This window comes from Caretta caretta, chromosome 9 (genome assembly GCF_965140235.1).
Source record: "Caretta caretta isolate rCarCar2 chromosome 9, rCarCar1.hap1, whole genome shotgun sequence".
Lineage (NCBI taxonomy): Eukaryota > Metazoa > Chordata > Testudines > Cheloniidae > Caretta > Caretta caretta.
In genome coordinates, this window is record NC_134214.1 from 89,771,111 (window position 1) to 89,787,509 (window position 16,399).

At 49.5% G+C, this 16,399-nt stretch overlaps 1 protein-coding gene across 6 annotated transcripts in view; it reads left to right on the forward strand.

Moving 5' to 3' along the window:
- Positions 1-16,399, forward strand: part of TMEM255A (transmembrane protein 255A) — a 58,259-nt gene that overhangs the window by 25,713 nt on the left and 16,147 nt on the right. For all 6 annotated transcript variants that reach the window (XR_012670009.1, XR_012670010.1, XR_012670011.1 and 3 more), the window contains 3 exons: positions 6,505-6,594; positions 14,381-14,443; positions 15,563-15,651. Coding sequence is in view for 3 of the 6 variants with exons in the window: in XM_048865439.2 (XP_048721396.1) it covers positions 6,505-6,594; positions 14,381-14,443; positions 15,563-15,651 (242 nt within the window). In the remaining 3 variants the exon portion in view is untranslated. The remainder of the gene's footprint in view (positions 1-6,504; positions 6,595-14,380; positions 14,444-15,562; positions 15,652-16,399) is intronic.

A 16,399-nucleotide genomic window follows, 5' to 3' on the forward strand; every position in this document is an offset into this window, starting at 1 on the left:
AGGTATCTGTGACCCCAGCAAGGACCACACCATGACCTTAGGTTGGCTGGTGAATGCAACTTTGCTGTGGCAGCAGCTAGTGCTTGGAACACAGTTCCTGTCTGTGTTTTGAGTGTGTCCACTCCTGGCCCTTTATTCCTGTCAGACATCCCTGGTTTTACAAGGATGCTTCGTATGTTGCATGTTAACATAATATTCACTGAATTGTTTAGGGCCTGGGTGAGGGTTTAAAAATACTGTTTTCTCCATGACCTGCTGCGGTGCATTAGCTTGGTAAAAGCCTCCGGCAGAATTGTTCAACAATGAGGAAAAGCATTTGACCCATTGCCTCTCTTCCCCTTGCTCCTACATATTATAGTGTAGAGTACATATTTGTCACAGCAAATAGAAGGGCTTTCTTCCCTGCATAGACTAGAACTCAGCACAACCTTCATTGTAGAACTGCTAATGGTGCTTCTATAGTCATATCCTGGGTAGCTTCTCCAGTATCAGAATAGAAATTAAATTGCCATGAAGATACCTTCCTGTGTCTGTATGCACAGGAACTGTAGTCAGTTACGCTTGCCAGATAAAAACTTGTAATTGGATCAGGGTACCTATTTTAACTATGATTGTGCAGTGGCCGTGGAACTCCTACCAGAAGAGATGAAACTCTGTAATGTTTACATGAGAGGCTAATAAAATACAACGGTTTACTAACTTAGGACCTGATCCTGTAAACATCTATTACTCGCTGTAGTTCCACTGGGAGTCAGAGAGACACTCAGTACATATTTGCAGAAGGAACCCTTCAGTAATCACGGTGGCTTATTCAGATTAACACTACAGTATGCTGCTAGCACGCTGCCAACAGACATGTTTATTAGCTATGGGACAAGAGAAAGTCTCAGGCATTATGCTCTATTTAGAAAGTTCTTTTAAAGAAGGGAGAAAATAAACAATTGACTGACCTAATTGTGCAGGTGCCATCTTCCTTCTCTCCCTTCCACTGCCCTAAATCTGCTGTCCTAGATAATTGCTAACGTCAACCTGCAGCTACACATGGCTTTGTGTAGGCCACCAGCTACATCTCAGACTCCAGCTGGGCAGCCAGTGCAGATTGCTAAACACACCAATGTAGTGTTTGCACAGTGCGATGTCTTGCTTGGCACTTTGGGGCCTGTCACTGAGGACCTGGCCATGGTTCATCCTGAGATCCACTGTGAGAGAATCCACCTTCTGGCTTTCATGGGGAAAGTGTGGAGAGCATTTCCTGGGGAGAGCGTCTCTCTGACGCACTCCCTGTAGAAGAAATGTAACCGTATGTTGTCTCGGTGTCATTCCCTCTTACAGCCCCAGCCTCTCTTCTCCTCTCCCTCCACTTCTTCCCCTCACTCCCTTTTTATTCTCTCATTCTCCTCCTCTTCCTTTTTCCCTCTCCTTCTTGTCTTTTCCATCCCATGTTGCCTCTGCTCCCCATTACTCTCCTTTTCTCCTGCCTTCTGGACCACTTTCCTTTCAGATCTGCTTGAGTCATCTCAATGTGAGTTAATAGCCTAAGCCAGTAGCAGCTCCAAGCCTTGCTAATGTTCCTCTTACGGAGATTTCAGGCTTGCATTAAGCTGCCTCAATTGCACATTTGGCCAACCTGCAAGGTTTTTCTAAGGGTTTATCTACACTGCGAAATTGACCGGCATAGCTATAGCGGAATAATTATTCTGCTATAGTTATGCTAGTACAACTCCCCTGTGTAGACAATCTATTCTGGAATAAAAGTGACTTTATTCTGCAGTAATTACTCCACTATAGCTATCCCAGTCAATTTCCCCAGTCAAGTTCTGGAGAACTTGTGTCCCTGCAAGCAAATGGGCTATGTGCCACTCCCTACTTGTGAACATCCTCCATGTGAATGTGTATATTTATTTGTCCAGCTTCCCATCATCACTTTGATAATGCAGCCTGCTTAGCGGAACATTTGTGTACTTGCATCACTAGACTGGCAAAAGAGGAGATTGTCTGATTGTCTTGCTTGCTCCCAGCAACCAGTTGCCTTTGCCCTCTTCTTTTTAAGTTATTTAAAGTAACTGGATCCTCGTGAATACCCTCACTGACAAGTGCTATTCTGTGGCTTGGTCAAGACAGGGCATATTCTGGGTTCTTTGTCCTCATTCACTCTGACAGGCTCAAATACGTCCAGTCCCCAACCTGGATTTTCCTGCTTTCTGTGCTGATCCCTGCCTCACATGGGAAGGAGACCTCTGGGGCTGATGCTGATTTGTCTCTTGATCACAGAAGGCTAAAGAAACCCCCCTCCGGTGCTGTCTCTCTTGCATGAGCACTTTCCTGTCGGGCCCTTAGCATTTTTCTGCTCTCCCTGAGAGGCACCTCAGTGGCTAAGCTGGTTTTGTGGAGCTGTGACAGACACAGCAGGAAGTGTTTCAGATAAAGAAATACGCCAGCCTTTTCCAGGTAACTTTGGCAGGCAGTAACCTGATCTCAGAACTTCCTTAAACTTCCTGCTAACCTCCTCAGTTCCTCCCTAGCAGCAAACTGGATATGATCAAGTCAGTAATGAGGTGGATATATGATCCCAGCTCTGTAAAACGACTTTTTCTCTCACAGGGGAGGGATTTCTGGCTGAAAATAGTGAGGCTGGCTTAAAAATCATGAGATTTTAAAGATAATAATTTGGGGTTGTTTTGGGGCTTCTAGTTTTTGAGGACCGGGGTTCACATTTTTAAGTTGCTCTCCATAACGAGGCAGGTTAGAAACTTACATTTTGAGAGTCTTAAGTAGTCACATGACTCCAGGAGCTGGGACTTCAAGACAAACACCCAATACCAAAAAACTTGCAGTAAATTTGCAAGTGTTGGCAATGCCATGCTACCCCTATTCTACCTTCTACCAAAGCAGCCCATTCACATGGGCAACAGCAACTTTCCATTCCTGCCAGTAAACGAGCGACCGATTTCCTCAACATCAGAGAATGGAAAAAGCATAGGAAACAACCGTTAGAGCATTTCTCTGTTCTGCAGGGGAAATATGCCAGTTCCCTCCAAGCAGTGTCTTCTGAAGTAGCCCATAAATCCGGCTACAGGGCTGCCTTTTCTTAAGGGTGAAAACAAAACCTTGACAAAACAAACAGCTTTTAGTCCTTCACATATAGACGTGCCTCCCCGCCTCCCCATCTCTCGACACACACTGAACTGGCTTCTGAAGAGACAAGGATAATTTAGAGAGAAAGAAAATCGCAGTATTTCAAGCCTGTGGCAGAGAAGTGTGTGGAATACACCAGCAACCTTTCCAAAGGGAAGCCTCATTCTCCTGGAATGCAGGAAAGTGAAACCAAGTGGAAAGGAGGGCAGAAAAGGCTTGGAGGGATTCATATTATAGCAAGGCGCTCTCTCCCCTCCCCATGCTGAGTAGCCAAGTCAAGTGGATTTTGGCAAGGGGATGATCAAACAGTTGTTTTCTATAGGCACTTTGGCAGGCACGTTCGGGCCGCAATATCCAACCAAGACAGTTCATTAGGAAGAGCAGGCATGGCATTCATTCTTAGCCCCTTCAACAGAAGGCCAGCCCTTCCTTAGGGCATGTCTTCGCTGGGAAGAGGGGGAGGAGTGTTCTTAATTCAGGTTAGCTAACATGGTTAAAATAGCAGTAAGAATAACACAGCAACTTGGCTTTTAACTTGGGCTCGCAGCACTGGCTAAAGCCTGTAGGAGAGCGTGGGGTTGAACTTGAGCTGATCATGGCTTAGCTGCTGTGTCTGCTGCTCTTTTAACCTGAGTTCGCTAATGTGAGTTAAGAATACACCTTGCTTTTTTCTTTTCTTTCTTTTTTTTTTCCCCAGAGAAGACAGACATACCCTTAAAGATAATCTTTAAAGCAGGGTAGGTTGGGTGTCTGGCCCTTCCCCCCCCCCCGTGCCCCATTTCTTTGTTGTATTTTAAACATTTTTAATTCTGCTATTTAATAAATAAACCCTTCGCAATATGCAGATTAGCCCATCTTGACCACCCTCTTTAGGGCTGCAGGCTTCCATGGAGGACCAGAGAGCTGGAATGTGCTCCTCAGCCCCTAATTGAAAGTGTAGAGGGGGGATGACTTGTTAGCCAAGAGAGTTTTTCTCCTAAAAGTCTGTCAGGTGTCTGAGTGAAACAGGTGGTAGCAAAAAGGAAAAAAAACCCACAGCCTGACTGAATATCCTTTCTCCTTGGCTCTGCTTTCACTGTCACTAGTAATGTCCTCATTCTACCCATTCTCCAGTTGTCCATGGAGACTTCCAGGAGAAACACGGTAGAGGAGCCCTGAGTTTCTCATGTAGAAGACAGGCAGAACAAGGTCTTTTATTTAGACATTGGGAAGAAGTGCGAAAAAAGGGCACAAACCCATTATTTTCCCCCCCAGCAGATCATTGTCAACAGTGAATTTCCTGGCTTTTTGGGTTCGTCGTTGTTACATAATATAATTTAGAAGTCTCATGCTCAGCTGCTGCAGCCAAGTCACTGCCTTCAAGGGACCAAGGGGCCAGCCTGGAGGCACCGCAGCCCTTGCTGGGATTGGGCTGGTAGCTAGCCAGCTCTCCCACTGTGTGTGTGTAGACAGCTGCATCTGTCACTGTGCAGTTCTTCTCCACATTGGAGATGGGACTATTTGCCTGATGTTGAATGTGGGGGAGAAATCCCACAAGTGAGATTAGCCCTCCCCCCAGTCGAGGAAGAAAGAGAGTGGGCGAAAGAACAGCTGCCAGAAGAGGGAGGCAAGAAACTCCTCCCCACAGCAAGTTGGAGGGGAGGGCTGGATAACCTGAGCCCTTTCCTCTCAAGCGGAGGGAGATGTTCAATCCTAGAGTACTTGATGATGCAGCTCAGTGAATCAACCTCCTGAGACATGGACACGTTGTCGTGGGGACATACGGTGCTATGGTTCTGCCATCCAACCTGGATGGCCACTGGGATGAAGTATCAACCCTCTGGCCTCAGGGCTTTGTCCCCGTGTGGGCAGGGTGCAATACACAGTTGGCCAGATCCTGTCTAGAGAGGAACTCGCACTGACTGCACGTCTCCCTGTTTTCTTGTTCCTGAAAGTTGGAGCCTTGCAAAACATCATGGTCTAGCTTCATGGAGATCCAGCTCGTGTGGATCCAGACCTCCTGACTTTAACTGTGATAGTTGGGCTCCAAATGGAACTGGAAAATTAAAGCGAAATTCATTTGCAAGGGTCGAGTTTCAGCTCAAAATCAAGGGAAACCAAGAATTTGGCTTGGGATTTGGCACTTGCCCAGAAATCAGCTCTGAGCTTGCTCAAAAGGTTGGCAACTCTCAGTGAATCTTTCAATGAGTCTGGCTTGTGGTGTAGCAAAGTCTAAAGCTGGGTGGCCTGGAATCCTGTCGTTAATCCTTCACTCAGCTCTACTGAATACCAGGCAGTAAAACAATTTGTCATTTCTCAATGGGCCTCGCTCTTGTCTTATACTTGCAGTCAGGAGCTAGGCACTGATCTTACAATTGGATCCTTGCAGGCAGACTTGTGCCTGCGTAGAGCTCTGCTGACTTCAGAGGGAGTCGCCATGGTGATAAGGGTCTTTCTGTGGATTTGGTGGCAGGATCGGACCTAAATGAGAACTCTGCTGAAGGCAGTGGTGTCACACGGGTGTAGAGCTGGTTTGCGAGGAGAATCAGGCACATGGTCCCTTCCCTGATGACTTTACAGCATAAAGGTCCATTCTTGCAAATCCTCCATGCCCGGAATAGCCACTGAAGACAAACAGAACCCTGCATGCAGAGAACTTCCAGTGTCAAGCTCTGTTAGACCATATACAGATGGGTCAAAGAGAGACGTGACATGGTCTTGTAGTACGGACGGCCTAGGCTAGTCACGTGTGTTCTGGTTCCAGGGTTTTATATAGGAAGCATCCTTTCTTGAATATCTAGCCCATTGTAGGGATTCCCATAAAAATTATATAATCTCAGCAAATGATGACCTTGATTTAGAAACCAAGAAGAGTGAAAAATCTGTCATTTGCTGACAAGCATGTTCAGTCAATAACAAACTCTTTGGAAACAGCCCAAGTATTTCTGTTAATTTAACAACTGGAATACGTGTTACTGTGTGACAGCAAATTTTAAAATAGCAACACATTTGACTTGTTGAGCAAATCAATTGCTACAACGCTTAGTGTAGCACTTGTAAGTCTTGATTACCCTTATGTTACAACAGAAAATCCCCAATACACTTCTCCAGCAGAGAATCAAGTGCTGTTTTGCTGTAGGGTTGCCACATGGGTTGCGATGCATTCACAAAAACTTTCTTTAGCGACAAACTCTTGCCTTTTGATGTGCATCCGATTGATTGATTTCAGTGAGAACTGCATGTGTGCAGCCTAGGGCAGTGTTTGGACCTTTGATCATCTGGACGTTTATTGATTGGGATAGATAGGTTTATAAATCTCCTTATGTAAGTGTGAAGTAGTAAATGTTTTGTAGAAGCAGATGATACTTTTGCTTTGTTTTCCTTCCACAGCTAGTTGCATCCATTGTCTTCATCAGTTTTGGAGTCATTGCTGCGTTCTGCTGTGCCATAGTTGATGGTGTCTTTGCTGCCAGACACATAGTAAGTATTTCCAAAGGAACATGCATGCTGCTATACCTACACTCTCCGCATTCCACACCGTAGTGGATCAATCCCATGTCTGAAATGAAAGGAAAATACCTTCTAAAAGACAACTCAGCAAAGCTTTTCTGTCTTCTCTGTACTGTGTTTCTGTAGCCATGGTCTCAGATACAATATTCCTCTTCAGTTACTGTCCAATGTGTGATCTTCATTTTCTCTGCAGAGTTCAACAGCCACCTAACTTGAGCAGTAGTTACATTTCAGTGGGGGATGAAGTGATAGGTTCAGCTGATAAAGTACATCAGTGTGAAAGGCTCTCTGTATGTGTTACTGTTCTGGTGTAGCAGCTGGATGGGTAGCAGTGAGATATAGTGGGAAGAGTTTAGTGACCTGGAACTTTGTGTAACACATACCATCAAATAGATGCTGGTGATTTCACTGTTCCTGCTCCAAGGAGTTTACAATCTAAGTATAAGACAAGAGACAACAAATGGATACAGACAAATGGGGGAGCATAAGGAAACAATACGACAATATTGGTCTGTACGGTAGGCAGTGGGCACAGTGCACCAGCTGAGATCTTAGATGCATTAGCTATATTGGCGTATAATTAGGTTATTAAGGCCATACAACCTTAGTTATTCCTGGGCCATATTTTAGAGAGTGAACCCCTAGAATGCCTCAAACCACAACAAAGCAGTCCAACCCTCAACAATAGAAATGACATTTCTCTGCTTGTCTGTCTGGCTCTGATGAGTAGGTTTCTTTTCCATCTCTGACTTCCATGTTTCTGTGCAACATAAAGTATTAGCTTAGGTAAAAATATCAAGCTGTTTTTAATTTCTGGCTGATCCTGGCCATGTGGGGTGCTCTGGATCTGATCTCAGCACTGCTGTTTAAGGATTACAGTAGCTGATTTTACCTGCTGCACAATGATGTAAGTCTGAGATTCGTCTTTGCCAACCCCCCCAATGTTTGTATGCGATGGCGAGAGCAGATCAGTTGGAACAACAAGAGTGCCAGGCTCTGGTTTCTGTATCTTGATTAATGAACCTGGTTTTGGCTTTGCTTCCCCTTGTACCTGTCCAAGAAAATCACCTTTTTCAAGTGTTAATGTACCTCTGAGTACGTCAAGTTCTTTCTGCTGCCATTCCCCTACCCCAACACACTGTTATAAGCATTGGGCCAGATCTTTCAGAGAGCCCAGCTTCCAACAGCTCCCTAAATAAAGAGATGTCTTCCCTGCTCTTGCCTGGGCTCTTAGTTGAGAGTTGCTCCTAGTCCCTCCCCCCCTCCGTCCATATACAAAAATCCCTCTCCCTAGTGCAGCGGTGCTTTCGGCCCAGGCTAGCTAGCTGGCTCATCCTGGCATCTAGGCTGAGTTGGAGTGAGCCTTTCACTCAGACTGGTAACCCACCTGCTTTGCAATGAGGATGCAGGATAAACCACTACTATGCTGATAGTCCTCCAGTGCCTTTCCACGGTTCCCTCTCTGGGCCCGGAACGAGAGACGAGTTCTCCCACAATTCACATGAAAAGAATCATAGAACAGCTCAGCTTATTGCAGCATAAAGAACCATGGGACATGCCCCCAGAAGTCCTAGGGACACCCACATAGAGGATGATAAAAAACGGTTACTCACCTTCTCGTAACTGTTGTTCTTCGAGACGTGTTGCTCATGTCCATTCCAATTAGGTGTCGTCGGAAAGTTTTTCCCCTAGAAGCACCTGTCAGGTTGGCTGTGGAGCCCCCTGGAGTGGTGCCTTGATGGCACTCGATATATGACCCTGCCGACCTAGCGCCTCCTCAGTTCCTTCTTGCCGGTTACTCCGACAGAGGGGAAGGCGGGTGGGTTTGGAATGGATATGAGCAATACGTCTCAAAGAACAACAGTTACAAGAAGGTGAGTAACCATTCTTCCTTCTTCGAGTGATTGCTCATATCAGTTCCAGTTAAGTGACTCCCAAGCCTTACCTAGGCGGCAGGGTCGGAGTTATGGAATCACTGATTGGAGCACCGCTCTGCCGAAAGCTGCATCATCTCTGGCATGCTGGATGATGGCGTAATGAGAGGTGAATGTATGCACCGAGGACCAAGTTGCTGCCCTGGCATGAGGCTTAGGTTGAAAAACAGGCAGGAAAATGTCCTGACTAGTGTGGAAGTGTGACACAACCTTCAGAAGAAAGGCCTGTAAAGAGGTCTGAGTTGCACCTTATCCCTGTGGAAAACCGTATAAGGTGGGTCTGAGGTAAGGGCCTTTAACTTAGACATACTGCTTGCAGATGTAATGGCGACCAGAAAGGCTACCTTCCACGACAGATAGAGAAGAGAGCAAGTTGCCAGCGGTTCGAATGGAGGCCTCATTAGCTTGGAGAGGACCAGGTTAAGGTCCCATGCGGGGACAGGCTGCCTGATCTGAGGATGTAGCTGTTCCAGACCCTCAAGGAACCGACCATCCATAGGGTTGGCGAAGATGGAGCATCCAGACGCTCTTGTGTGGAAGGCCGAGATAGCAGCGAGGTGAACCCTTATGGAGGACGCTGCCAGACCTTGCTGTTTCAGGTGCAGAAGGTACTCTAAGATGAGAGGTACAGGTGTCTGGAGAGGGGTGTACGACGCTGGTCGCACCAACAAGTAAATCTTTTCCACTTTCCCAGATACATGGCTCTAGTGGAGGGCTTCCTGCTACCGAGTAGACCTCCCTTGCTTGTTCTGAGCACAGAAGCTCCACGGAGTTCAGCCATGAAGCTTCGAAGCTGTGAGGTGGAGAGACTGCAGGTCGGTGTGATGAAAACGACCAAGGTCCTGAGTGATCAGGTTGGGGTGGAGAGGCAATGTGACCGGGGCGTCCACTGACAGTTCCAGGAGTGTGGTATACCAATGTTGTCGAGGCCACGCTGGTGCCACCAGAATTATCTCTGCCTCATCCCTGCAGACCTTGAGTAGGACCTTGTACACGAGAAGGAACGGGGGAAAGACGTAGAGCAGGCGGCCTCCCCAGGGTAGCAGGAGTGCATCCGTAATTGATCCTGGGCTGTGTCTCTAGAAGGAGCAGAACATTGGGCACTTTCTGTTGCTCCAGGTGGCGAACAGATCGACCTGGGGAAACCCCCACCTTTGGAAGATGGAGTGTATGACATCTGGCCGGATGGACCACTTGTGATTGCAGAAGGACCTGCTGAGGTGGTCTGCCAGTGCGTTCTGAACTTCTGGTAGAAAGGATTCTTCTAGGTGAATGGAGTGGGCTACGCAGAACTCCCACAGCTAGAGGCTTCCCGACATAAGGGAGAGGAACGGGCTTTACCCTACTTGTTGATGTAAAACATGGCAATGGTGTTGTCTATCAGAACTGCTACACAAGGGCCTTGTAGTTGGGCTTGAAAGGTCTGACATGTTAGTCACACTGCCCTCAGCTCCTTGATGTTGACATGGAGGGACAGCTCGTCCTGTGACCACAGGCCCTGTGTTTGGCAGTCTCCCAGATGCGCCTCCAATCCCACAGCCGTCGCATCCATTACCAGGGACAAGGAGGGCTGAGGGCTGTTGAAGGGGACTCCTTCGCATACTGACCAAGTGTCGAGCCACCAATGAAGGGACTCGAGCACCTGCCCCGGCACCATGACCACTGAATTCAGGCTGTTGTGTCCCAGGTGATAAGTTGAAGTGAGACATACCTGGAGTGGCCTGAGCCTCAGTCTGGCATGCTGGGTCACGTAAGTGCAGGCTGCCATGTGGACAAGGAGACTCAGGCATCCCCTTGCTGCAGTGGTGGGGTATTGCCTGAGGCCTTGAATGATGTCCGTCATGGCTTGGAATTGGGACTCTGGCAAAAGTGCTCTGGCCTGAACCAAGTCCAACAGCACCCCGAAGAATTCTGTTCTTTGGGTCGGTGACAAGGTTGACTTGTTCAAGTTGAGGAAGAGACCCAGTCTCTCGAATGTGGGTCTGACCAATTTGACCTGAGACTCCACCTGCCCCCTGGTGTGGCCTCTGAGCAGCCAGTCATCGAGGTAGGGGTATACCTGCACCTACCTCCAACGGAGGAAAGTGGCCACAACCAACATGCACTTGGTGAACATGTAGGGGGCTGCAGAAAGGTCGAATGGAAGGACCGTAAATGAATGATGTTTGTGGTCAATCAGGAACCATAGGAATCATCTGTGTGCAGGCCGAATGGTTATGTGAAAGTACGCATCTTTCATGTCGAGGGCAGCGTACCAGTCTCCCAGATCCAGAGAAGGGATAATTGTACCCAGGGAGACCATGGGGAACTTCAACTTTACCAGGAACTTGTTGAGTCCTTGCAGATCTAGAATGGGTCTCAGACCCCCCTTGGCCTTGGGGATTAGGAAGTATTGAGAATAGAAGCCCTTGCCCCTGAGCTCCTGAGGAATCTCCTCCACCGCTCCCATAGCGAGGAGCCCCTGCACCTCCTGGATAAGGAGTTGCTTGTGAGAGGGGTCTCTGAAGAGGGACGGGGAAGGGGGGTGGTGGGGAGGTAGGAGCAGAATTGGAGAGAATATCTCACTTCTACCGTACAGAGAACCCAGCGGTCCAAAGTTATTTGGGACCAGGCACGGTAGAAGTGGGACAGATGATTCAAGAAAGACGGGGAAGGATCCGGAATTGTGGCTGATGCACTGTTCTCAGGTGAACCTTCAAAAGGCCTGCTTTAAACCTGACGATGGTTTAGTCGGGCCCTGCCCCTGCCCGGGCTGGGGGCGGGAAGGCTTGTGTCTGCCATTCCTGTCCCATCTCCCAGAAAAGTCCGCCTCGGCTGAAGAGGATAGGAGCACTGCTGCTGCTGAGGCTTGAAATGTTTGTGTTGGGTTGCCAGCGTGTGCCTACCCAAGGGTTTCATGGTAGCCCTGGAGTCTTTTAGGCTATGCAGCCTAGAGTCAGTCTGCTCCACGAACAGGCCCGCTCCATCAAAAGGCAGATCCTGCATGGTCTGTTGAACCTCGGGCGGAAGGCCCGATGCCTGCAGGCATGAGATAGATCTCATGGTGAGGACGAGGTGCGCTCCGCTGAGTCTGCAGCGTCTGGTGAGGCCTGCGTCACCGCCTTGCCCTCCTCCACTATCACTCCAAACTGCTCCCTGGACTCTGTTGGCACTTGCTCCTTAAACTTGAGCATCAAGTTCCAGGAGCTGAAGCTGTATCTTCTCAGAATTGCCTGCTGGCTGGGAATCCTGAGTTGTAACCCACACGAGGAATACACTTTGTGCCCATATAAGTCTAGGTGCTTGGTGCCCTTGGACTTAGGCACTGGGGCTTGTTGCTCCTGCCTCTCCTTTTCATTTACTGCAGCCACCACCAATGAGCCAGGCTGCGGGTGTGTGAAGAGGTACTTGTACCCCTTAGATGGGACGAAATACTTCCTCTCCACACCCTCCGCAGTGGGAGGGATGGAGACTGGGGTCTGCCAAATGGTCTTAGCATTGACCTGTATAGTCTTGATGAGGGGTAGAGCCACCCTCGACGGGCCTTCCTGGGCCAGGAGGTTGACCATCGGGTCCTCCGACTCCACCATCTCCTCGGCCTGCAGGCCTATATTTCGCGCCACCCTGCGAAGGGGATCCTGGTGGGCACGGCTGTCTATGGGAGGCGGTCCAGAGACAGAGGTGCCTGCAACCACCTCGTCCAGGGAGGATGAGGAGGAGGCTAATGGGGGAACAGGGTCCTCCTGACCCTCTTGGTCTCCAGAGGCCTCCTGTCCCTCCTCTCTGTCGGGGCCAACCACACCTGGATCAGGCTCAGAAATTGGGGTTGGTTCCAGGGGAGGTAGTACAACCGGTATCTCCTTGGCACCCCTACGGGTGGAGTGACTGGCTGATGCCTCCAGTACCAGCGGTTCAGAGGCCGCCAAACAGGAACCCTTGGAGTGGGTGCCCTGAGCCTGGTGTGCCCATGGGGTCCAGAATGGCCACTGTGCAGGCCATGGTGCTGGCCCCATGTCAGGGTGCCTTCCATGCCCTGACCAGTGCCGGCCCTGCTCTGAGTATCTAGACTGTGTCTCCAAGTCTGAAGACAGAGACCAGGACCATGATGGCCAGGGCAGTGCTGAGCAGAGCTGGACTGGAGAGCGGTGCTGTGAGACTGGGGAGCGGTGCCGCGAGGCTGGGGAGCGGTACTGAGATTCGGGGTCTGTGCGGGGACACTGACCAGTGCCGGGATCAGTGTGAGCATCAGCGTCATGATCGGGAGCGCTGGCATAACCTGGACCGGTGCTACGAGCGTGACCAGTGCCGCGATTGCCGGGACTCAAAGCGGTGCCATCATTCCACCGGCTGTGCTGAGGGACGAAGCATCGCTGGTTGGCCTCTAGACGTTGCCACGAAGGTTTGGCTCGAAGGACCGTGGTGCCGTCATGGTAATGAGGTCCCTCGTGGCATCTAACGTGCCCGGAGTGGATGGCAGTTCCACCTCCTCAATGACCTAGCTCGGGGAGTCCAACGGCACCGGGCTCGACAGTCCCCTGGCAGTCCCCATTAGCTCGTTCCAAAGAGGTGGGTCTCAGAGTCGGAGATCCACTCCCCACCTGCTTCCAGTGCCGCTTCTGCGTCAGGGAATGGGACCGGTGCCGGGTCGATCCCACCGGTTTTGGCACTGGGAAGCGGTGATGCCGAGGGTCTCTCCCAGAGTCCTCCCACGGTGCCGCTTCTAGCCCAGCCACCGGGGCGCTGTGCACTGATGAGCTCGGTGCCGAGTCTTGCCACGCCGATGTAGGTTGCGGTCTAAGTGCTGCCCCCATAAGGAGCTGCTTGAGGCGAAAGTCTCGCTCCTTTTTTGTTCCGGGGCAAAACGCTTTACAAATCCCGTACTTGTCCGCTTGGTATGCTTCCCCCAGACACTTCAAGCAAGCGTCATGGGAGTCACCTGTTGGCATGGGCTTGTTGCAGGACTTGCAGGGTTTGAACCCTTGGGACTTAGGCATACCCCAAGTCACCATGGGGAACGCGGTCTGGGTGAAGGGGAAGACCCCCCCACTCCCAACAGCTATCTGCTGTAACAACCGAAAACACTAAAACTAAACATAACGAGCTTGGCATAACTGAACTAAACTAACTGAAAGCTAGGGAAAACGAGGAGAGCTTGCTAAGCAAGTCACCACAGTTCCAATGACCGTCACTGGCAGTAAGAAGGACCTGAGGAGGCGCCGGGTCGGCAGGGTTGTATATTGAGCCACTCCAGGTAGCTCCACAGCCGACCCAACGGGAGCTGCTAGGGGGAAAACTTTCTGGTGACCATGCACACGGCACACGCACCTAATTGGTGCGATACGAGCAATCACTCGAAGAAGAACCTACTACTGCTGTCGTTGACTCCCTTAGCTCAAGAGGCAGTGGTGCGTGCGGTGGGATTTAAAGGTTCTAACCCTGCCGATGATCCATGTGGGTGTCAGTTTGATGTCACATGATGCACAGGGCTGAGTGCAGCCCCGAGTGAGGACACAGGAACTCAGGTATGGCTTTACAGCGTGGCTGCTCACACCTGGGCTAGGCTAACCTAGGCCTGCGTGCTGCTCACTTGGGTTGACTCTGCAGTGAAGACATACCCGCCTCCGTGGCCAGATTTTCAAACAGTTTTCCACGGGAGCTGCTGGGTGCTAAGAGCTTCTGCAAAGCTGGCCCCTTCACTCCTTTGCCTGTGGGGGCACGGTGCTCTTTTGAAAATCCCGCCCAGCCTGACCTGTCCTCCCTGCTCAGATTATGTGGCAGTGTGCTAGATTTGAACCTTGGCTTGGCTTTGAATGATATGCTAAACTGCTTGTTTTCTTCTGCAGGATCTTAGGCCCCTGTACGCAGGCCGATGTCAGTATTATTCCAAAAGTACGACTCCACCCGAGGTGAGAGCGGTTTTGGTGGCATCGCTTTCTAACAGGGCTGGCAGTGGCGTGGAGGTGTATGCCCTGCAGACCAGTCAGGGACAGAGCCCCCCCAGGATGGATTCATTCGTTCCCTGCATGCACAGGAGAGCAGGACTTTGGGAAGGGCTCAGCATTGAGGTCTTGGAGAGGGAGGAGTGTGAGGCACCAGTGATTGTCGGGGAGCACAGCGGTGGAGAAGGGTACGCTGGAACACAGCGGGGACTAGAGAGGGCATTTAGGAGTGGGGCATGCTGGAACTAGGGTTGGGAACCAGAGCGAGCGAGCCTGGAGTCCTTTGTGGGACTGCCAGCCTGACAGAGGAGACCAGCAGAGAGGAGGTGAAGGACACACGTGTCCATTTGTGTAGCCTTTTCGGCCCTCAGCAGGGTCAACATCTGAGGCAGAAGCAACTGTGCCAGCATTTCCATGGCGAACACTGACGAGGGGAAAGTGAAGGACAGCTCTGCCCAGCTGTAAGATAAGCAGCTCCCCATCCCAAACTGGGACACCTTCTGACAGAGAAATGTGTTCCCTAAAAAGGGGGGAACATCTACAATCACATGGAGTGGGTGAAACCTGTGTGATAAATCAAGTGTATTGCGCGCTGCTCTGCATCCCCTGGGACTTTCCTTCCAAATAGCTGAGCCGCTTTCAGGAGCTGCTGAATAAAAACAATCAGCCTGCCAGCAAAATCCATTTTTCTTCTCTGGCTCCCCCTCCCCAACTGCAATGTCCCCCCAGCACTTGTCTGGGGTGCAGGATGGGCAGTGGGCAGTGCTGGAGCAGTGACAGGGAGAAGATCGAATCTCGCTGGCCCCAGAGAGGTGACATCTCCAGAGTAAGCCTGGCAATAACCAAGATTGGATGGACACACGCACGTGTATCCAGTAACCATCCAGCATTCGCCACCATGTCATGGTCTTGGCCTAGGGGTTGTACCAGTAAGAACTATATCAGTAAAAAGTCACCCCCTCAGCCAACATAGTTATACTGGTACAAAATCTGTGCATAGACCAAGCCTCAGAGAAACAGGACCGAAGGCCATTGCTCGTCTTTTCCTGGCTTCCTTGTATCCCCCTTCTCTTTGTGTTCACGCAGGGGATCTGTAATCCACAGCGTCGGGGACCTTGCACACCTAAAATAAAAACCAACACCTGCTTCTGCTGTGACCTATACAACTGTGGAAAGTGAGTAAACTAAAAATAGCATTCAGCATCCATGCCAAGAGCAAATATGGGATACATTGCTTTGCTCTTGTTTAAAGAGGTTAGGGACTCCTACAGGATATGGTAGGAGCTATATATAGGATTGGTTAATTATAGCTATTATAGAAATAGATATTGCATTATTACTTCAGGTAGCAACCCTACCGTATTATAATGGAAGTTGGATCACGTAATGCTGCCATAAGACAGTCTAGTCTTTCAAAAAGAAAAGGAGTACTTGTGGCACCTTAGACACTAACAAATTTATCGGAGCATAAGCTTTCGTGAGCTACAGCTCACTCACGAAAGCTTATGCTCAAATAAATTTGTTAGTCTCTAAGGTGCCACAAGTCCTCCTTTTCTTTTTGCGAATACAGACTAACATGGCTGCTACTCTGAAATCTAGTCTTTCAGTGTGTTCAAAAGGTTAATTACCAAGCTACTCCCCTATGGTACCTTTTATCTGATGATCTCAATGTGCTACATAAATGTAAATCCTTCGCAATGAGGATGGCAAGTATTATCCCCACTTTACAAAATGGAGAAACTGAGGCTTAAGGGATATGGTCAACTTGTAAACTATTCAGTTGGGTTTTTTAAGCTTAAAAATCATTTCAGGTACTATACCTGACGCCCATATCCCCTGCCACATGTTGTGACTTTACCTGTTTTTTTAAATGTGTGTGTTCTCTCCCCGGTGCTGTATGAAACAGCAGAAAACAAAAAACAG